The 22,628-nt window shown below is 36.7% G+C and overlaps 2 protein-coding genes across 7 annotated transcripts; both read left to right on the forward strand.

Moving 5' to 3' along the window:
• The first annotated feature begins 7 nt into the window (after positions 1–7).
• LOC116248077 (DNA-directed RNA polymerases II, IV and V subunit 6A-like) lies at positions 8–7,365 on the forward strand. Its single transcript, XM_031620673.2, has 7 exons — positions 8–164; positions 2,871–2,953; positions 6,065–6,098; positions 6,181–6,350; positions 6,433–6,484; positions 6,773–6,840; positions 6,926–7,365. Exons 2-7 carry the CDS (start codon positions 2,919–2,921, stop codon positions 6,993–6,995), a joined length of 429 nt encoding a protein of 142 aa, XP_031476533.1. The 5' UTR covers positions 8–164; positions 2,871–2,918; the 3' UTR covers positions 6,996–7,365.
• A 1,685-nt stretch (positions 7,366–9,050) lies between these two features.
• Positions 9,051–15,401, forward strand: LOC116249133 (E3 ubiquitin ligase BIG BROTHER-related-like). Of its 6 annotated transcripts, none has more exons than XM_031622284.2 (9): positions 9,693–10,025; positions 10,137–10,204; positions 10,661–10,833; positions 11,425–11,683; positions 12,159–12,199; positions 12,347–12,391; positions 12,484–12,611; positions 13,631–13,739; positions 15,122–15,401. In XM_031622284.2, exons 3-9 carry the CDS (start codon positions 10,708–10,710, stop codon positions 15,158–15,160), a joined length of 747 nt encoding a protein of 248 aa, XP_031478144.1. In that variant the 5' UTR covers positions 9,693–10,025; positions 10,137–10,204; positions 10,661–10,707; the 3' UTR covers positions 15,161–15,401. The 6 variants fall into 6 exon arrangements, with proteins under 6 accessions (XP_031478147.1, XP_031478146.1, XP_031478145.1 ...); XM_031622288.2 differs by having other exon boundaries at positions 9,701–10,025; positions 12,162–12,199; XM_031622287.2 differs by lacking the exons at positions 9,693–10,025; positions 10,137–10,204 and adding an exon at positions 9,051–9,168.
• The last annotated feature ends 7,227 nt before the right edge of the window (positions 15,402–22,628 follow it).

Below are 22,628 nucleotides of genomic sequence, written 5' to 3' on the forward strand. Positions count from 1 at the left end.
CGCTTGTTTCTTCTTTCCTGAGTTTCCTCTCCCACCTCCTTCCCCCTTTCTTTTGCCTCTCTCCCACCTCGTTCCCCTCACCCACTCTCTTGCTCATATATCTCTCCTCCCGTCGCGTTGGGGCTCGTTCTCTCACCGTCACGACCTGTCTCTCCCGCTCTCAGGTAAGCCTCTCTCTCTCTCTCTCTTTCTCTCTCTCACGATCGGCCATGGCCGACGCCCTTGCTGTGGACCGGTCATGGCCTTCTGAGCACAGAAAGAGGCTGCCCACGGCGGCTTCTTGACTTTCCCAGCACAGAGGCGGCTGCTATCGGGTTTTCTCATCGCAGCCTACACCGAGCCCCATAGGGTTTTCTTATCGCAGTCTCTCCCGGGTTTCCTCCTTCTTCCTTCTGGTTGCGAGGGAAGAGAGAGAGAGAGAGAGAGAGTCTTTTTGCCCCTCCCCCCCCCCCCCCCTTTCCCGGTTACACCGAATGCTTTTCTCATTGCATGATGCGTCCCTCTCTTCGTCTCCCTGCGTGCTGTGCTGCTCTCTCTCTCTCTCTCTGTAATGGCATGAGAATTAGTGGCTGAGTGGTATTCCAAAACCAGCGTTGTGTTATTGCTGGTGTTGAAATTGGAGATTATGTAAACTGTGTTGGGTCTTCCCCTTTGCTTGAGGAGAAACCCATCCGAAAATGGGTAAGCTAAGATGGCTTCAGGCTCTGCCGACTTTTTGTCTGTACTATAACTGGTGCTTTTAGCAAGAGAATCCCATCTGAAAATGGGCAGGAGGGTCTATAGAATCTCCTTTTTTGGCCTACTTCTTTCTAGATTAAGATGTTTGAACTTCTTCAGCACTGATGGTCCGGTTCCTTCTGAGTAATTGTTCGTGGACTTATTGTTTCTCTGGAGTTTGTCAATTCTTGTGCCTCTTACCGTTTTACCAGAATCTGGTTATTCTGGTTCACGAGAGTCTGGTATTTTGTTCTTTGTTTTACATTGAAAATCCCAATATTAGTTTAAATTCCAATATCTGACCTATGGTTGTAGTTGATGGATCAGTGTTGTGATGATCGGCTCTCTTGCAATTTCATGGAACAAGAGAACAGTTCTATTTGTACTTGCTATATTGGTTCATTATTGGCGTTCAATCTGTAACAAAGAGGATAATCAAGTAGGTTGTAGGTGGAGAATGGGTTCCTTTTATCTTTGGGTGCTTGGGCAGTATTCCAGTCAACTCCTAATGCAGTTTTTAGTCAGCATAAATACTTTACTAAAGTTATGAGATTCTTTCCACTTGAATGACCACCACTTCCTATCATATAAAACGAGAAACAAGAAAAAACTGTAGAAAGAGTATCTTACATCTTGGGAGATCAGTCACATCTTGGGAGATCAGTTACATACGGTAAATTTTTCTATTCCAAAGTGAGGATCAAAGTCGAATAAGATATGGTGAGCAAATGGCTATGCCAGTTTCTTATGATGGTTTAGAAGGGTTAAATGAGTTCAAAATATCATCAACAAGCTATTGAATTGGTAAACATTTCCAATTAACATGTCCTGTACAAGCATTAGCAATCTCTTTTTCTTCTCTAGCTCAAATTTCATCTCAAACAAACTTAAGGTCCATATCATACAGTGGTCATGCACATACTTTTGAGTTTTGAGCCTATGTTTTTTTTTTTTTTTCTGGGTGAGGGGTGGTGAGGTTGAGGGGGAAGAGAAAGAGAAAGGGGTTTGGCGGGGGAGGGGGAGTCCTTTACGTAGACAACTAATAATTCATTAGCTAGATAAACTTGGATGATAAGTGGTTGCAAAATCTATTCTGGAAGGCCTTTTGGAAGAGGAGTTGCACTGCTTCTCATGCGTTGAGCTGGTGCTTTGGCACACAAAATCCTGGCACAAATGTATTCGTGAAGGAGGCCAGAATTCCCTTTTGCTTATATTGGTTAACAAGAATATCTAGAATAATTATATCATTTTTATGTAGACAAATTTGGGGCAGAAAATTGTAGGGGGAGATAACATTCATAAGGTTGTGGCTAACTTTAGAAATATTTTGTCTACTGAATAAATATTGCACTCCTTTTATAAACTTATACTTTTGTGCACTCTGTCCATATTTAGTTTCTTCTACTAGTAACTCTGTTGTTGCTTATGTTGATGTATTTACACATGCAACCATGATTCATGGTCATTCATCAGCTAGAGCGCCCATTTTCTTCTACATGACTATGAGACTGCTGGTGGTGAAGAAATTGAAGAGAGAATGAATTGATTGTGTATATGGATGGTTTGAATGAATAGTTTTTCATTTCCAATTAACACAACCGTGATCACATAATTAAACAACTGCCTTGAAGAAAAATTTAAACTTCGTTAAGAGCTTATTAATAACCGCATGGACGAAACAGTTTGTTGTAATTTTTGTTAGATATGCAGATTTCAGTGCTCTTCTATTGATGATCACTTGAGTACTTGTTAAATTAGTTGTTCTTTTAGTTGATATTATTTTAATCTTTGTTTTTCCAGTTTTAGTTGTTCGTTTATGAATGTTAGTATTGTGCAACAATGAGGGTTTCGTTTTTTTTATATTGATTGTGCAATTGAATTAGGAGTAGAAGGTATTTTTAGGACAGGTGATTTGTAAAAAATAAATTTGTGCATAGAAAGTATTGCTAGGCGAGGTCGATTTAGAGATGATCTCATGTCTCTTGAGTTGCTTTCAGTATGATCTTGTGATTGTGGATATAACTTGTTTTATCTTGCACTTCATTTTGGTTTGCTTGTGTATTTGTGGATGGGGGATGATTAATATGAGTTCAATTTATCCTTTATATTTTTTTTTACTTGTATGCTTGTTAATCCACCTCCCCTCATGATAGGTTCAAGCCCTTGCTTCGCCTCATTGCATTTAACAACATTTGAGTGAGATGGCGGATGATGACTACAATGAGATGGACATGGGGTAACTTTATTTGTTTATTTGTGATTCTTTATACCCAAGGGTTGATTCATTTGTCTAATCTTCCTGTCAGCTATTGTGAGATTTTGTCGCATGCTGTTTTCTTTGTTTTCTCCCTACTTGTGGTTTCTGAAACTTTTCTAGGGCATGTTTCAAAACTTGTTTGGTTGTAGTATGGTTCTCATTGTTAGAAGATTTTCCAGCTTCGGTTGGTGCTTCTATGAAACACGCCTGAAATTTGGCTTTGCTTAATAATTGACTTGCATATTGGTTGAACCGGATATTTCATGTTCCTTCCTGAATGATAACAATTTTTTTCCATATCCTTTCCTTCAACACATTGATGAAGGTTTTGTTATCTATTTGGATGGTACTTATTGATTGTTTACATGAATTGTTTTGAATAACTTGCTTAAAGGAAAAGATATTCAACTGTATTGGTTTAGCCTAGTTGAACTTTTCACCTGCATAAGAGGAAATATCGATGGCCAATGCATATTAATCTGTTTGAGGTTTTGGTGGCAAAGTTGAAGTTTCCTTGTTCTTTCTTATATGTATGCTAAATCAGTTGTGGGTGTTTTACCTGCTCAGTTCTTGCATCTTCGCTCTTCCTCATTGGGGGGATACCTCATCATAAGAAACACCCATTTTAAAGTAGCACTGTCCTTCATCATTTGGGTGGATGATTAGGGATTGTCTTGGGAATCTGTGGCTTTTTATGTTGGAAGCATTTTTAGAAAAAGCTTTGGAACCAGATAAAACACAAGGTCGATTGGCTCTTTTCCCCCTTTTGGGTGGTATGATATTCTCTGTTGTCTTCATCTGAGAAGATTGCTCTTGTAGATATGATATGATAACTAAAGAAACAGTCTTCTAATGCTAGAGGCCATTGTGATAATGTAGCATCACAAGGTATGAGATAAACCAAAAGTTTCAACTTAAAGGACTAAAGGATACCTCCTCTTTCCAGTTTATGTTCTGCTCTTTTCTTTCCCTATTGTGAGGATTTAACAGATGAATTCGGGAAATGAAGTGAATGTCTTCTGCTACCTTTATTTCCGTTTCTGGATTCTTATTATTCTAGAGGGCTAAATATAGCTTCCAGAAGCACCTTCTTAAGGTAGGAAGCTTGCTTTCCTTGTTTTGCACCTGGAAGATGACAAATTTTCTTCTCCAAAGAGGTTAGCTCTGTATATCATAGTCACAGTGATTGATATTTCTGAGATTCTGAAAATATCATGTTACCATTGGCCTCTTTTAGCCAGCCAATGATATCACAATATTATTACCTCTTAAAGACAAATAGTGGGAAGTCGATGAATTTTGAATGCTGGTGTCAGTTTTGCTTGTGCCGGGCAATGCCTTCATTGCACATATGACATATAGCAACTTTTAGTTGTTTGAGTATTTGTTTTGGTAATTGGAATGACTTTTAGGTTGCGGTTGCATGATACCCTAAAAAAGTTATTTTGTAAAATCAGTTTTTATAAAAATTAGTTTTTTAATCAGTTATTTGTAACTGGTTTGTGTGTTTGGCCGACACATCCAAAAATGGCATTCTGTGAAAAACCTTTGGAGGTGGGGGATTATTCACCCCTTTCGAAAATACCGTTTTGTCAAAAATCGGTTTTTTCACAAACCTAGATTTGATTGTCACCCAAACATGTCTTAAAGGGTGCCTTGCCTCCAAATGCTGTTTCAAGGTGTTATCCGAACATAGGTGTTTAGGTTGATTGTGCGTCTAGTTATGATATTCTCTTTTCTATTCTTAAAAGGTATCTCTTTCTCAATTAGGGAGGCCATTTTATTTAGGAATTTTCTTTAATCTTATTATGATGTGTGTTTGCCTGTTTGGTCTCCTCCAAAGATTAATGACATGGATAAAATTTTTAGGCAAAAATTTCGAGAATATGAATGGAAAAAAGATGTTTTTTAATTTTATTTTAGTAATTTCATTTTACTGGTCAAGTTATGATATAAGAAAGGAACTTAATTACTTAGTTTTGCAACTTTATAGTTTATTTTCATGTGCATAGTCTGCTGCCCATTGGTAATGACCGAGAATACAACAAAAATTCTATGTGTTAATAGTATCCTAAATTCTAGTATTATCTTCATAATGTTTTGATATTCTTGCAAGTTGTTTGAAAAAGGATTCATCTTTTCGGTAATTGTTAAACTTTCTATTGATTTTCTATTCTCTTTAAGAAAGCCTTGTTGAGAATTTGTTGAGATTATTTTGCCTTTTGTTTCCTTTCTTCTCCAATGGATTTCTAGTGTCTTGTTTAATTCTTTCATAGTTCTTAGTTTATTGTCTCTCCTTCTTACAATGTTATTCTCACTCCTTGTGGTCTTCCTGGCTCTCAATTCTTTCGTCTTAGAACATACCATCTTGTACTATAATGCATTGTAATTGTTTCTTTACCAATTCTACTTCTAATTCTACTCGTTTTCATGTGTTTTTTTAATCTCTTTCAGCTTGCAAAATGAGGTTTCTTCATCGTCGCTTAGCTTTGGGTTTCAATTATTGCATCTAAAGTTATTTGAATTCTTAGACGGTAGGAAATTTTATGAGCCTCGGTTAGTTTTTTAATTAGTTATATGCCTTGTATTAATGATGCTTTGAAAAGGTAGAAATATCTGTTTTGGCCTGCATGCATGATGTAGGTGCAGTCAACAGGGTAATCCATGGTCAAATTTGTTCCTTTTTCCATGATCTCTCTCTCTCTCTCTCTCTCGCATCTGGACGAGTAACTTAAATGTGTGTCAGTTGCTTCCCTTTTCTTAGTCCTTGAATGACTTTTGTTTGCCATTCTTTATAATTGCACTTATTGTTCAATTGTGATTACTTGATTGGATAGTGTGTTCTATTGTGGCATTACCTAAAAGAGCATCAAGGCGTCAACAAAATGTCTGAACATAAAATTTCTTTCTAATTTTATTTTTTTCTTCATTACAGTTTTTTGTAGAATAATTTCAGCAAAACGTTAGATGCATGATATCACTGTAGTTTACATTGTCGTATGCATCTTTGACTTTGTTTAGTGTTTGCAAGGGCAAGTCTGCAACTTGTTTATGTCTTTACATTTTATTTCTTAACCACACATTTTTCAGGTATGAGGAAGAGCCTCCTGAGCCTGAGATTGAGGTACTGAGAACCTTGTTATCTTCTCCTAGCTTACTATGATTGATTTAAATGAGCCAGATAAATCATTTATTATATTACACAGGAAGGGGCAGAAGAGGAAGTTGAGAATGCTGAGGAGATTCCAGATGCTTATGTTGGAACAGAAACAGAAACAAAAGAAGAGGAACCGGTTGAGCGGCCTCGGAAGACCTCAAAGTACATGACCAAGTATGAGCGTGCTAGGATATTGGGCACACGTGCTCTGCAAATCAGGTGTGTGTTTATCTTGTAGTAACTTGTCCAAGAAATTGTTTCTGTTAAACATTGATCTTGTGGCCATACATTTGTCATGCAGCATGAATGCACCCGTCATGGTAGAGTTAAATGGTGAAACAGATCCACTGGAGGTATGTAAAGCCAGTAGTTAATCTGCATTTAAAGTGTTCAGAGGCTTTTGATGCATTGTCATGTACTTTAAAATAAAAAACAACTATTTAGGTGACATTACTATAGCCGCCTCAACTGGAGCAAATATTTGTCATGCTAATTCTTGGAGGACATACTATTTCTGTTGCGTTCATTGGATGTGATATCTCAACAACTGAGTTGCTATCATCAGTCAAAATCACTTCAAAAATTTGCCTAAATCAAGTGCTGAACTGCTGTTTTTTTTCCCTCATGTGTACTATGTGAAGATTGCTATGAAGGAGCTTCGAGAGCGCAAGATACCGTTTACTATTCGGCGCTACCTGCCTGATGGAAGGTTCGTTTCTAGATTGCCACACCTCTCCGTTTGTGTCAGGTTTATTTCATCCATGTTGTTGATTAACTTGGAAAGAATTTGGCAGTTACGAGGACTGGGGAGTTGATGAGCTGATTGTCGAAGACACATGGAGACGGCAGGTGGGAGGTGTTTAAAATTGCTTTTGTCGAAGACCAGTGCAGTTTTTTGGTTGTATTAGAAACATGAAAAATGTTTGAATGGGAACAGTAAATTTGACATTTAGACCCTTTTCGTGTTTCCTTGGACCTTATTATGGGGACTATCTTCTTCTTCCTAAGGAGAAGGGCAATTCTGCTGCATACTGGGAGTCTGGGTCCCATCTGCTGTTGAATTATGTCTTTGTACTTGTGTATGTCTTGTGCGGTAATGTTCCCCTGGTTTTCTTTAGTAAGATCAAGTAGATCAGACAAAACAATGCTCATGAAGATCTCTTTTGTCATGAAAGTTTCTCAGTGAACATAGATACACAGAATACATCATATTAGATTAATTTTGTGACGTAAATGATTATCCTCTTGTTAACTTTCTTTTTCAAGTTAGTAGACTTTCTTTTACCGATTGGATCAATCTCAATTTTTGTGTAAAGCACCAGAAGTTGTATTTACGTTTGCAGTGGTATTATAAACGCTGCTAGCTACTTAACGTTGTGTACCTTTGTCCTCTTTCGAGCGATCATCGAAACAAAGATTTGTTTGATTAATTAAGAAACGGTCATTTATAACTTCATCCAGCGCAGCAGTGTCCATTCAAGAGAATGATGGGTATTCTGTGGGCGGGCAGTATAATTGTAAACAAAGAGAAAAAGATCTCCGTTATGTACTTCACAGTTGCGGCCAAAAGCAAGCCAAAGTGGTTCTTGCTTCTTCAGGGAAAAGGATCTGATCTGCCTTTAATCTTTGGTCTCGGGCGACCAGCCGACGCATAATACATAACGTATTTTACGGCCAAGCCAAAAACATGCAAGCTCCTAACGAAAAAGTTTCGTAGTGTTTTCAGGAAAATGGGCGAAGAAGTCGTCTTTTTAACACTTGGTTTCTTCCAACGAAGCTGCCCATGATCTTATGCATGTGGTATGGCATTTTTTGCTACGTTTATTCGCTTCAAACTATATGCACCGAAGCATCTAACTACCAACAGTTGTCACTGTAATGCACATCTAAGTCTGGGTGTCCAGAAGGGAACCCCACTGTCCGGGTAAGAGGTTCAAGCCCCCTTCCTTCCCCTTTTTCTCGGTCCAGAACTGCATTAGGGCTTAGGTGAACGTATGGTTATTCCCTTCTTCTCGAGAGGGCATTTAGTAATCAGAACCTTCTGTGTTTCATGAATCTGTAACAATGGTTGGGACATTTTATGGGTCTCCCAAAGGTACACACCTCGAAGCACAATTGTATGATCCATTGCAATGTTCAAAATTACCTTTGAAATCTTGACAGTTCATTAGGATGCCAAGCATATACTAAAACTTATTACATTGCATATGCTTGTTGTGGAAAGCAGAGATGTGCCCACGGTGTCTCTCCATAATTCACAATTCTCCACTTTCTAGGATTAAAGTCGTCAAGTTGAAGGAAGTCTAGATGTCAACTACTAGAAAAACCAAGGAAATGAGAACAGTCGTCTAATGGGCATATCAAAGTAGGATTTGGTAAACATGCACCTCTAGGTAAGCTTAGGTACTTTCCTTCATAATCTGGAAAAAATGGTAAAAGATGTGCCCATTTACAAGATTCCGCCTGCTTACTACTTTGGCCTCAGATCATATCCCACATTCTATGAACTAATCAGGTTGGGTAGCCAAAGTGGATCTAGTCGCTTATGAGATCTAGATATGATTATGGTGACCTGGATAATAGGTCCAGATTCTGCTATATCAATTCCTAGCAGAACCTGATTATTGGATGTCTCCTTAAATCTGATATCCGCAAGTCATAATACTTATGTCCAATCCAACTAAAATTTATTTACACCCCTAGTTTTTGAGAACATAAGAGTGTAGATGAATTATGGAGCTTGCACAGAGAAGGCAGACAGCTTGGTCCCAACTTCAGGTTTGTTTAGAACACTAGATTCTAACACATTAAATTGGACTGCCTGGGTGGGGGCAGGCATCGCTAGCTGGCCCTTGTCGTTTAGGTGCTTTGTCAAATCTGGGTTCTAGGGAGTGTGGCCCTGACTTCGCTTGGAAGCTCATGAGAATAAAATGAAAAGTTATAATTACCAATTGCACAAATATTTTGGGTGAGAAAAAGGCTGATCGCACCACCCGAGTGATGGCCAATGCTTTCTTCTTCCTCTCATCCTCTTGAGGTTAGTCTGAGTTATACACTTGTTTGCTTGCAAACTTCTTCCCATGTTGATTGAATAGTTGCGCTCATTGCACTGAGAAGTGATTTTTTCTAGTGGCGCTAATATAGAAGAAAATATGTTGGAAGACATGGCCTAGGCTTTGAATTATTTACCACTTATGCTCATTTAATGAAATTGATAAATTCTTGAAAGCGGTAACAGATATTGCGCACAAAAAAAACAGATGACCGGTTGAACAATGGGATGATTTGTAGTTTCCAGAGTCACGATACCCTGGTTACTTCATTGTGGTAGATAGTGTGAGTACCATGAATGGACATAATGATCGTAGGCAAAGAAAGTAGGGCGCTTATCATCATGGTCATCGCTGTTTGTCCTGTTGGTACAAGAACAGTTTTTACTCTCTCTCACTAAGAACTTAGTTTGGTGGGTTTTCTAAGGTGATTCTTTTGTAAGATGGTCATGAGTTTAAACTTCAATATGAATTTAGTTAGCTGAAAGTTCTTGGAGATCAAGGAAAAGTTTTTCATATAGCAGAGAGAGGTTTCTTTTTTACTGATAAAGTAGATCGCTTTTACTATGACAAAGGCAAGAAAGCAAAGCGTTTTCAAGCTGTTTCATGGAAATGGAGACCTGGTCAACCGAGCTCCAAAGCCACCAACATTTTTTTTTTCTGCACCAAGGCTTTTGGGACTAGATCGTGGAGCTTGGCGTCAGCTGGATTCGTTCAGTTTACCACCTCGTTGATTAAATTCCACGCAGTAGAGCCGTTGGAAAATGTCGAGTCTTTCTCCTTTTTTCTCATTTTGCAGTATCGCCGACGGTGGTTTTTGTTCATTTCTGTTCACACGACGAGGGTATAATTCTTCCGCCTTTTGTCTTCTTCTGTTTTTCCTCTTTGCTTTTTTCACTTGTAAGTAAATTTACCTGAGATGGAAGATTGACTTTGATCACTCGTAATTCTGCAGGTAAAGGCATTTAGGGTTCTTGGCCTCTCTCTCTTTGTGTTTCTCTCCCTCTCTGCTTCTCTGTCTCTGTATGTTCTTTCTTCTTTTGAGTAACTTGGAATCCCTTTTGCATGTCGTACTGCGTCCATCGGAAACATTAGTGTTAGAATTACGTGCTTTGTTGCTGGAGTGCAGCGAATGCGATCCCCAGAATTGAAATTTGACAGAAAAGAATTTTCCGTTTTTGGGGGTCGCTCGAGCGTGATCCTTTGCAGAAATGGTTTCTCTTTTTTTGATTTTTCGCGTTCTTAGGCTGAATTTCGAAGGCCTAAGCCCTTAGCGTAATTGCTTTAGGACTAGTTCTGAGTGACCTAGTGGTGCAAGGGACGAGCTTCTTGTGATCTAGGGGTTCTGAAAACCTGTATCTCTGTTGTTATGGGTTTTCTTTTTTCTTCTTTTTTGGACAAGGAATGTGTAGTGGTTTTTTGGAAAAATTATGGGGTTTGTGATTCTCTAAGCTTAGTTTGGTTGGATTTTTTTCTCAGGTAATCCGTGACGCTGCAAGAGAAGCTCATTGAGAAGAAAATTCGAGATGCAGAGTGGTCAGGAAGTGAAAGTTCATTATGTGAGATCGGGCTTGCCCCTCAGAATTGAGGAGCATTTTGACGGAGATGAACATCTTGATGATTTTATTCTTGCCCAGGCTCTTCAGGATCAGGTGTCCAAATTATCCCTTTCCGTGCTAGTTCTTTCTTTCGCATTCAAGTTTGATGCGTTGGCTTTTTCATTTTCTTACACATTTCTTTCTTCATCTTCACTGTCACTATTAATTGTTACAATTCATTGGCATCTATTGTCCGTGCGTGTAAAGTTGCTTTATGAATTGAGAAAATTTCTGTAGTTAAACTGTAGTTGCTGTTCGTTTTTTCTCAAGAGTAACTTTAAAGGACTGGCTACCTGAAAAGACCATATCAATATAAATTGTCCAGTGACATCTCAAGAGAAAATGAAATTGTGAATCTTCGTTTCACGTAATAATGCATGTTAGTTCATTTGTTTACACAAATGTGCATATCTTTTTAAAGGTATTTTGAAGCAATCTCCATTTCTGAAACACTTGAGGATCCTTAACTGGGAATTCTTAAATGGTTGGTAATGCAGTCACATTTTTTGCTCTCTCTCCTGTTATATTTCTCCAAAGATAATGAGTGAGTTGTTTTCTTCTCCTAGCTTTGATGGAGTTATTTTCTCATTGCTTGAATTCTTGCTCATCCTGGTTATTATATCTTTTTTTTTTTTTTTTGGGTAGGAAACTTATTACAAGTCATTTGAAACAAGCTGTGGAGATCAAGTAGGTTCTTCAAGTACTGGTCCTAATGGTACTCACCATCAAAGTGGTGATGAGAGAAGGATTTTGACTGTAAAAAAGGATGTGGATGAAGAAAGTGTTAAGCGTCAATTTGCGATTGATGAAGCATTGGCTATTGCTTTGCAAGAGATGGAGAACCTAGCAATTGAATCTTCGTCCAATAGAACTGCTAGAAGTGAAGTAAGGGAAAATCCTCCAGGTGTGCATTTAATGTTATCATAATTTTGGTTTTTCTAGTGCATGAGCGCTACCTTTTTGTCTGGGTTGTTTTAGCAGAATCCAGACTAGAGTGCTCCACATCTGAAATAGAAACATAATCCACGTAACACTTATTCAAAATTCCTTAAGATTTATTTTTAATCTAGTGGTCAGCATTTCATGAATAAAACTCCAATCTGTTCAGATGCACATAAAAGTCTCTCTCTCTCTCTCTCTCTGTCACACACACACACACACACACACACACACATACACACATTATATGTGTATGTATTCATGCAGACATATGTATATATGTATGTATTTATGCACACAAGTACTCACACACACACAAACACATGTTGGCACTGTGTATGTTCATAGAGCATGCCACACATCTCTCTTTTCGATAATCACCACAGAATAGAACTCTTCAAGGTTTCCTTGATCCTCTGACTGATGCGTTCGATATTCAGCAGGTAACAATGAAACAAACTCTACGGCTAGTACTTCTCAGGTGATCAACAATTCCTTTTCTTTGTGCTTGTATGTGAGGAATGAGGATTATAATAATAATAATTGGTTTCTTCTGTACGCTTGGAGGGCAATGAAATGATTTAGCATTCACCATCTGCAAATACAACTTATATATGCTTTTGTACAGGTGGTTATTCAGGATGATATCGACCCTGATAATATGACTTATGAAGTATGTTTTGGCTTTTTCCCCCTTAATTGCTGTTTCTTCCCAAACTCATAGCTTATAATTCAGTAATCATGATCACAAGCATTTGATTCCAGGAATTGCAATCACTAGGAGAGGCCATTGGAACACAGTGTAAAGGCCTGTCTGATGAGCTAATCTCATACCTAGAATCTTCTAAGTACAAGACAGGAGGGTTATTCTCCAGAAACAAGCAGCATGATGAGTAAGATCTATTTATATCCTCTATTTATCTACCACAACCAGTTACCTTAATGGGTGCATATGACTCCTGGGATTATTGGTGCTTCTGTTGGGCTGCCTTTCTGCTTCAGAATCAAAGCATTGAAGCACATTGGCCAATATTTGCATGAACCGAAATCAACCTTCTGAGTTATGGCTTAAGTCTGCCAGTTAATGACAATCCATAATGATTCCAATTGAAAGGATTAGTGTCAATGAATAAAATATATATAGAATAAGTCGCAAGGGACGACTATTAGTTGTTCAATTCCATGCAAATTGCAGGCTGTGTTATTGGGATATTTCATCATGTCTCCTATTCTGTGTCTCATTATATAGAATTATATAGATAATTTAACAAAAAGTGGTTGCATGTTCATATCTCCAGCTGTATCTCTGTGTATTAGATTGGAGGAAACAAGATTAAATTATGTGCCATGAGATGTTGGTAATATGTATAATTAATGCACCTGACTTCAACTGCATAATCCCTTTGCCCTTTGGCAATAGGTGGATGAACTCCTGGTTATGCCAGGACTAGAATCCTGCCTGGTATACAAGCATACATGATTTGTTTTATTGGTATTCCTGGTTCCTATTATCGAAGATTTGAGTATTGTACCTCTTTTTATACTTTACTTCAATATGTAACTTTTTTTGCTGAATCCTTGTTTGATCTTTAATCTGATTTCAGTTGGAAAATGGCCTTTATCTTTGTTTCCTTCAGTCAATTTTTTCATTTTGAAAGGCATTTTGATTCAATAGAACACTTAGTATATCGATCAACAATTCATTCCAAATGTAGTTTCAATTGATGGTATAAGGTCTCATTTCATTGCTGTGGTGAAAAAAAAAAAAAAACCTTTTGATATGTTGTCTATCCTTACTGTCTTTTCCATAGAGTTCTCAATTCTGAAAACTTTTCATGTGATAAAGTTTCAGTAAACTTCATGCAGGCATCTCAATTTTTGAATGGTTTTTGTGTTTGATTATGTTTCACAGGTGTGTGATATGTTGCACAGAATACAAAAGAGGCGACAGTTTAATTACTTTGCCTTGCAAACATTTTTACCATGCAGATTGTGCTTCTCGCTGGCTGCGAGTCAATAAGGTAACTGCAGTTCATTACAATACATTCAAGTTGTTACTGTCTTCATCATCAATAAAATCATGTTGTCTTAGACCTGTTTGGGAGGAGGTGTTGCAATGTGATCAACAATGGAGATGAAAGTTTGTGAAGAGTCCGAGTGTGTGAAGTTTGAACAATGTGCTCTCCAAATAATTAAAAATAATTGCATATCTCCACTTGCATCTGAAGTTTTGTCTCCCAAGTGGCTACATAAATAAATGTGGATGTCATAAGTCATTAGATTCTCATTTTTCCTCTCACTTGTGGCTGGCAAATCAAGTGTTACTGGGATATTCATGTGGGCACAATCAGATGCTTTCATTAGGGGTACTGAGTCTTGGAATTCCTGTTCTTTTGCTCTGAACAGTGCTGCAATTTTTAACCAGATTTCGATACTAAAGAAATAAGTGCAGGTCTTTCCAGCTCGCATAACTGGATGCTAAATGCAACAGTATAGTGCTTATATGTGTCCTTGTCCAATGAGATTTGACTTTATAGTTTCAGTGAGACACTGCCTGATCTGTGCTCTGAACTCTGTCAAACATCCCCCATTCCTTTCTTCTTCCTTTAAACCCTTGCTATAGATGTTTGTTTGTATGTCTGGTTACACAAAGAAGGGATGTGATTCTTACTTCAGCGTGTCATTCCCACCTACTACTGTTCCTGTTTATTTCAACAAAAGTTAAAGGTGAAGGATGCTTGTGATGACTTAATGGGCTAGGAGATGCTAGGCTTCCAGTTTTTCAATTGCTATTCAAGTAGGGGAGACCCATCAGCACTTGCTTCAGGCTCCTCTTTTATTAGGCAAAGGAGTTCATGTATCTGTTGCATGACATTGTTTACTCTGGTTACATACATTTTGTAGATGATTTCCAGTATACTTCTGTTTTCATGTTACTAATGGGCTAGAAAATGCTATTCCGTCAGATTTTTGCTCAGAATATATTCGATAAATTATTGTGATTCAGCTGCATTTATACTTGTTCCGAATATATTTGATAAGGTCTTGTCTTCAACTGCATTCATACTTGTCTAAATTATTATGATCAGTACACATTCTGGTTGGATAAAATTAATCTTTTTAGCTTTTTCCTTGATGACAAGCTAGCGCCAACTCTAAAAACTGTGAGTATACGAATGGCAAGTCATACTCTCTCTAGAAATTATGGATACTATTGCGACGCTATGCAATTCCTAGGAATTATAAGTACTTCTATAAACACTGTAATTGGAGAAAACGTCAACCTTATTAGTTCATCATTTTTATGAGCGATTGTGACTATTTTTCTCACTTTATCAGTTGTAATACTGAATTAATTCTCATTCCATGAATTGAAGCTGAACTTTGTTGTTTATGCTATTAGGTATGTCCCGTGTGCTATTCTGAAGTGTTTGGTTCGTGACCTGCTGTGATGGGCTGTCTGCTTCTGCTTCTGTGGCAAAGCTTCAGTTGGTTAATTCCCAGAGGATATATGTAAATAAATTTTTGAAAACCTGAACAGATGTACCTAAGAGTTTGCCTTTACTATCTTTCGATAAACTTGGTTGTTTGTGCATCAATTAAAAACTACTTTCTGTTGATGACTTCGTTGAGACGCAGTGGACATGCGCATCTTCAGGAAATTATCAAATTTATCCAAGTTATATGGTCTGCATTTATGTGTGTGTATGCTCTTATGTGTTAATATGCATGCTTGTAAGTATTCGTGAGTCTGAATGTGCATGTATCTAATATTTTATGTACGGTTGCTATGTGTGTGTGTGTGTGTGGAGAGAGCAGGAGCTGCGCCAACTGTGCCTAGGAGCTGCGCCAACTGTGCCTACTTCTGTACAATGCTGAGGCGGCTATAAGTTCCACAGATTATTTAAAAGGAGTAGACACAAAAAACTCTCTCTCTTATATATATATATATATATATATATATGAGAGAGAGTCAACTGTATCAACAAACTCTTGATCATTAGATAGAACCAGACGACTGTGTATTAGAAGTAGATTCATGGTTTCATCTTTGGAAGAAGCATTTATGAAAAACAAGTGTTTAATGTTTCTATGAAAACCGCGGTTGAGTTGCAAACGCGCAACGCTAACCCAATAATGTTTTAGTTCACCTTCTTCATTGGTCCAAGATGGCGCTCCTCCTCGTCTTCCTGAGTTTAGACATGAAGTAACATTACAACCAGGCGCATCGACTACCTTTTTTTGCACAAGTCAGACCTACCTGATCAAAGATATTGGTTCTTCATTGGATCCATAAATAACTAATGAATTTATGGGGAGTTTGTTTATCTTGGATCTGAGATACCCACTACACCAACCGCCTTAGATCCATAATACCCAATGAATTTATGGGGTGTTTGTTTATATTGGATCTGCGATCCGAGGATTTGAGGTCAGGTCCCCTTCTTTCAAAAATCTAACCTTAGATATGTGGTTTTAGCTAGCTACATACTGAGGATCTCAAATCCTCATTTTTAAGGATAGTGAAATCAGATGAAATCAGAAGCTTTCAAACATATCTTTATTGACACACAGTGAAGGGGAGAACCATGTGGTTGACCGCTTTAACTAGGGATCACATTTAACACCTTTCACCTACCAAGAACAGCCATTATCAAATAAATGAGAGGTGGATGCTGCTGTCACTTCATGATTTTGAGCTAATAAAAGGTCTTGTTGCCCAAGATGAAACAGATGATGGCCATGGTCTTGTCTTGTTTGGAAATCTTACATCAAGATCGTATTTTATGTTCATATGGCAGTCAGAGGAATACATTTTCTTTTAACCTAACAAAACAAATTATGGAGCACAAAAATGAGCACAATTTTTTTAACTTGGATGCATTTTTTTTTTCTTATTTTAACCTATCCCAATGTAAAGAGACAAAGAACAGTCTAGTCAGGATGAAATATTAGGTGGGTTGTGTTTGGTACTTCTGGCCCTTGAGATCCCTTCTGCCAACTAGAGACAGAAGGATATCTTCCAACTTGCAAAAGGAAAATGGCCTTGTCCTTCTCTGAAATGAAGAATAATGTATTTTTAGGTCTCTTGTGTAAAACATGTGGACAATAGGCCTTAGTAGTAAGTACTTCACCGAAGTTTCAGTAATTTTGTAAAAATAACAGAAGCACGCTCATGTTTGAGTAGTTTGCATTTAACTGCTTGAACTAAATACATTTTAGTGATATCAATTTGGCTGGATCTGGACCTGATGCAGTGTAACAACAGGACCCAATTGGGCTTGGGCCTTTGATTCAATGAATCTGAATCCACTCTTTAGTAGTTTCGATTTAAAAAAATTAGAAATTAGAACAACCAATCACTTTAACGATCCCTTTTATAGGTTCTTGAAGATCTCTCACAATCTTCAATGCATGACTAAACTTTTGAGGTGTTACATATAGAGTCGTTCAACTTGATCCCTGTCTCCTCCTTGAGAGAGAGAGAGAGAGAGAAAATTAATTGGGTCTATTGTTTAAGTAAAGAGAGATGTACATAAAAAATTAGGATTGCCTCAAAATAGTATTAATTGTGCCAATTATTTAATAGTTTCAACCATGTTTACTAATCCAAACACATTGTTTTAAAAGATATAATAAATTATATTTTATTGAAAAATCAAAGTGGCTTCAAAAATATACATTTTTTTTTTAAATGTTGAGAGACATGAATTATACATATAAAAAATAAGATGGAAGAAAGATGCCGAAAGGGAACTGACATGGGTGCATGTGCCACGCTTTTATTGAAGAAGAACCATAGATGCGAGTACTTCCCTTGTACTATTTGAGAAGCTTTGCTTCCCACCTCCACTCTCTCCTCAAAAAAAAAAAAAAAAACAAACAAACAAATTATATGTAAATTTTTAAAAGTTTTATTTATCTTATATAAAATTTTTAAAAAATTATATTTTAGCTTGGGTTAAAATTTTAAAATTATAATTCAACAGCTCCTATGAAAAAATGTATTTTATTATTATTTATTTTAAAATTTGTGTGCGTAAGAATTTTTGTGAAGCTCTTTTATTATTATTTTTCCTTTATCAAATCATGTTATAACGTTTTAGGCGTGTAACTCGGGTGAAGTGACATCCTCTTGTAAGCTACGTGGTTGTCAATGTTGCTGTAGCAAACACAAGTGTTCGGCTTTTGGGCATTACGGGATGCTTTTCATATTAAAAAATAAAAAATAAAAGGTAGTCAAATTATTACAAATTAATGTTTGGAACTGGACAAGCCTTAGCGAATTTGTAAAAAAGGAAACAAATTCAATCGGAGAAGAGTTAACTCAAATTGAGGTAAAGATACTCATACATTTGATACATTGCCTCCTGTCTTTAGGGTCTCGAGCTGCAATCACATCAAAAGCCGATCATCATATCTTAATCGACAAAAAGACATAGTGCCCATAGAAATCAAATTATTAAGATTTTGCTTTTGTTTAGCGACCACAACCAGCCCAGCTCAAATCGATTAATCTTGACCGAACCAATTGTTATTAACTTGAAAAGGAGACCTACGCCTACCTCTAAAATGAGAAGAAATAGTCTCAATTATTGAGACATGTGAGGTCTTCTCCCTTATCATACATGTGATCATACATAAATCCAAATGTATGCACCCAATAACTTATCGCTTGATTCTTTAGAGATCCAAAAATAATGTCCATTCATCAAAATAAAAGAGACCCATCCAACTGAAAGTACGGAAAGAAAAAAAAATAAAAACCATTTCTATAATATATATATATATAAATAAATTGAATGGTAAATCCTATATTTTTAAAGTCACCCATCCATTTAATCCAACTGTTCATTGATGGAGCGTAAATTCAAAGTTTATATATATATATATATATATATTATTTATTTATTTATTTATATATATATTTATAATTTGACATGGCCACATAATTTAAAATTATGTTGGCCGGGCGGCTCGCCCATGACGGGCCGGTCAAGTTGACAGGAGGTTAGATGGCCCTTTATTCCGTCAGCCACCTTCCAGAGGAAACCGTTTGCTGAGAAGCTTCTTTTCTCTTTCTCTCTCTTCTCTCTTACGTGGTGCTGACTGGAAATCGGGCCGTACGGACGGGAAGAGCATCCTGTCGCCTGACAGAGCACGTGATGCTCCGGTACACGTTTTACAGCTAAAAAAAAATGATAAAAAAATAAATAATTTTTACGTTAATTACAGTATAAGTCTTTAACTTTCCAGTTTTCCGATCCAATGCTTGGTATTTCATGCCCTTCCCAACTCAAATAACGAAGCTCAAAAACCAAGCGCGCCTTGGTAGAAGTTTGTAAGTTAACGTCGGACGTGGCAAATTTAAAGAACCTTATAGCCTCGTGTTTGCGCGCTCTCCAGTCTTGAAATCCTCTTCTGGCAATTTTTCAGAAAGTTAGGGGACCATATCTGAAACTGAGAAGAACCAGGTTCTATTTTCACATTAGGAGAAAATCACTGTCCCCACGGAATAAATTCTTTTTTAATACACTAAATTCTCAAGAAAAATTTATTTTTAATTGGAGAAATTCGCGGCGTTTGCTGATTAAGACCAACAAACGCGTTCTGCTGTTGTCGTCAATGCCATGTGGGGATCGAGAGTCGCATTGATTTATGGTTTCTGATTTTTTCCTCCTTTTTTTAGTCTACATCCTTTGATTGCTGACTAGGGTCTGACGTTGTGCGTGTTCACACAATATAGGCGGATGTCTATTGTCTATTGATGACTAGATATCTTGTCACCTTATTAATCAATATACGGCTTCTTCTCCTTTTAAATATATGTTTTGCTTTACTTGCATATTTAATTTCAAAGGAAGAGAGGCGTGACAGAAAGAGCTGGTTCAAACACTACAATGTGAATGATTGAGGGGGTTCATTTTGCCATGAGAATATGTTTCTTAGAAGGCGTTTGAATGCACTCGAATGCTGGGAGAATGGGTCTCGCCTTTCATTCTTTGTGGGCCCATGTAGAATGGAAACACGAAGAAACGACGCTCGCATGGGAATGCCGAGAAGTCGTCTGTTGAATTGGAAGCTTGCATTCTGCTATTTTGGCCGAACCCGGGATGTTGGTTTCATGAATGCATAGAATTTCTTTCAATTTTTGGAACATATTCATGAAACAGTTACAAATTGTTTTTTTTATCAAATAGGCCCTTAGATTACCTTATTAATATTATTAAAGAAAGTGTAATTGGGTTGTAAGAGTCACATACTTAGCATCGGATCAACATATTTTCGTTTCAGTTTAATATGAATTAGTGACAAACTAAATAACTATTATAATAGTTGTTCTAGTGAGGGGCGTTTCTGGTGAAAGGTTGTCTGATCATAAATTCACCAAGGCTCCTTAGCCGTCAGTATTTGCCGACCCCCTGCTAACAATTTTTGTTTTTGTCCATTTAGTTGTTGACATAGTCATTTGTTTCTGGTTCAGGGACATGTCAATCAAAAACTTTAATCACCTCGATTTGCTTGGTCAAGCGAATACTTAACTGATGTTGTCTAGCACTACATCAACATAGTCAATTAAACGTTGTTTTCCCTTAATTATATTCATAAATTTGTAAGGAAAAATGTTAGAACCATATTATATATGTCAAAATGCTTTTGTGAACTGATTTCAAATGATTTAACAAAGGATTACCACACACTCTCTCTCTTATAGTTGGCAAACCTAGCATCTTATTTCAGTTTAATGGCGCATTTGGAAAGAGCGTAATAACAGGATCTTCAGGGGCACATTCTCTTTGTCGGAATCTGTAGCTCGTCTTGTGCAGGGGATGTACATTTTGTCATTCGGCTACGACATCGTCCTCCGTCTACGGTTGGGTGATTGTGCCGCTCTGTCTTCTCACTCTCTCCCCATCCCTCTTATTTTATTTTATTGTGTGTTGTATTGTATATTTCTTCTTTTTGTTTCTGTTTTGAGTTTGTTATTGTAATTGAGAGACTTCTTGTCTGCAAGTATAAATTCTCATTTTATCGGCCCTCTCTCTCTCTCATAGTTGGCAAACATAGCATCCAACTCAAGAATTGCTCAAATCAGATTGGGATCATTCACTCAATGGGTCATGGGCTAGGACCCAAGCGATCCACACCAAGACTTCGGCAAAAAATCGGCTGACTCGTTGACTCAGCCAAGACTGGGCCGAGTCCGATACAATTTGAGTTTTGACGATATAAAACTAAATTCACGATAAAAAACGTGTTTTTTTTCTTGAATCGGTAGGAAAGAACCAAAAAATGGAGGAGGAAGTTGAATTGGTGATATATATATATATATATATATATATATATATATATATATAGAAAGAGAGAGAGAGAGAGAGAGATGAATAAATGTAAAGGCGTGAATGACTTATATATATATATATATATGTGTATATATATATATATATATATATATATATATATATAGAGAGAGAGAGAGAGAGAGAGAGAGAGAGAGAGAGAGAGAGAAATAAATGTAAAGGCCTGAATGAGCCAGTCATGGATTTGAAAATCTGCGTTTTTTTTAGGTGGACTATATCCAAGCAAGATCCAACATTTTTTATATTTTAACTGATCTGGAAGTAGGGTTGTCTGTGGGCTGAATTTATCCGATAGTTAGCTAAATTTGGATTCACTTACCCGGATCCGAATCACGTACGCAGTGCAGCTTGCCAACTAAGTCCAAAATCCAATAAAATTGTGACCCAAGTCCGGAACCAAAACCCGATTCAATTGGATGAGGCTCCACTTAGTCGAACTCAGTAAAATTTGGATCCAAACTGAGTGAGTTTAAGGCAATTTTATTTAAGCATATCTTAAGTAATTCAAGGAGAAGATAGGCCTATCTTAACATATCTTGCTCTTGGCTTCTTGCGTATTATAGTTCGGACCCACCTAACCCGGTCTTTGTCCTTGGCTCATAAACTCTTCAATTAAATGTATTTTATTATCATTCAATATATCATCCTGCAGATAATATTTTAAAAGAATACTCCAAAGGAATTAAAAAAAAAAGCTTCTTTACAAGTGACCCCTTTTTAGCTATATTTTCAAAAAATAAGTTCATACTCATTCTCTATTATATTTTAAAGATTTTTATTTTAATTTATTATATGATAAATGAGCAGGTAGCTGCTCAACCTTTAGGTATTCAATCCATTGGAAATAGTTTGATGTACGTGGAATGCGTTTTGTTTTTTTAAAAAATAAAACTACCCGTTTGTTTGCAGAAGCAAAACCTCTAATAAATAAATAGTAAACAAATAATACATAAGAAATAATCTTAACGGTTGATTTTTTAATATGAGAAGTTGAGAATCATGAGAAAAAAAAGAGATCTGATGTTTTAATAATTTAACATTAATTAATATCTTTTTCTCATTGATTTTCTTTCTATCTTTCATCTCAAAAATCATTGCGCCTATATATTTCTTATATATATATTTGAGTTCAATATTGAAAAAAAGTGCTTTGTTGGACATAAAAAATCATAGATTAGAACCTATGTCAAAATTAATATATAAGAAAAAGGGCACTCCAAAATTATTGTGTACAATAATTTTATATGGTTTCTGAAAATATCATGGATGTTTGCTTCGTTCAATTTATGCTTACGCAACATAGTAAAATTTTTTTATATGGTTATTGAGAATATATTTATTTTTCATCAGAAATATATTTTCATAGTCATTCAAACGAAAATCGAAAAGATTTTTTTTATTCTTTTATTTCAAAAACTATATTTTCAAAAATATTTTTTCAATTTGAGATTTCCATGGGCCGTAAAGAAAATCTGTGAACCAGATTTAAATTTTATAAAGAACGGGGCGTCCATCGAACAATAAGTAAAATGCGAACAGCTTCCCGTA

Source organism: Nymphaea colorata, chromosome 2 (genome assembly GCF_008831285.2).
Source record: "Nymphaea colorata isolate Beijing-Zhang1983 chromosome 2, ASM883128v2, whole genome shotgun sequence".
In the NCBI taxonomy this organism is placed as follows: Eukaryota; Viridiplantae; Streptophyta; class Magnoliopsida; order Nymphaeales; family Nymphaeaceae; genus Nymphaea; species Nymphaea colorata.

Excerpts from the sequence above, each read along its gene's own strand:
- LOC116248077 (XM_031620673.2), top strand. The coding sequence starts at position 2,919 with ATGGCGGATGATGACTACAATGAGATGGACATGGG. Across the intron at positions 2,954-6,064 it reads TACAATGAGATGGACATGGG|GTATGAGGAAGAGCCTCCTG; the intron begins GTAACTTTATTT and ends CACATTTTTCAG. Across the intron at positions 6,841-6,925 it reads CGCTACCTGCCTGATGGAAG|TTACGAGGACTGGGGAGTTG; the intron begins GTTCGTTTCTAG and ends AGAATTTGGCAG.
- LOC116249133 (XM_031622287.2), top strand. The coding sequence starts at position 10,708 with ATGCAGAGTGGTCAGGAAGTGAAAGTTCATTATGTGAGATCGGGCTTG. Across the intron at positions 11,684-12,158 it reads AGTAAGGGAAAATCCTCCAG|CAGGTAACAATGAAACAAAC; the intron begins GTGTGCATTTAA and ends TTCGATATTCAG. Across the intron at positions 13,740-15,121 it reads GCTGGCTGCGAGTCAATAAG|GTATGTCCCGTGTGCTATTC; the intron begins GTAACTGCAGTT and ends TTATGCTATTAG.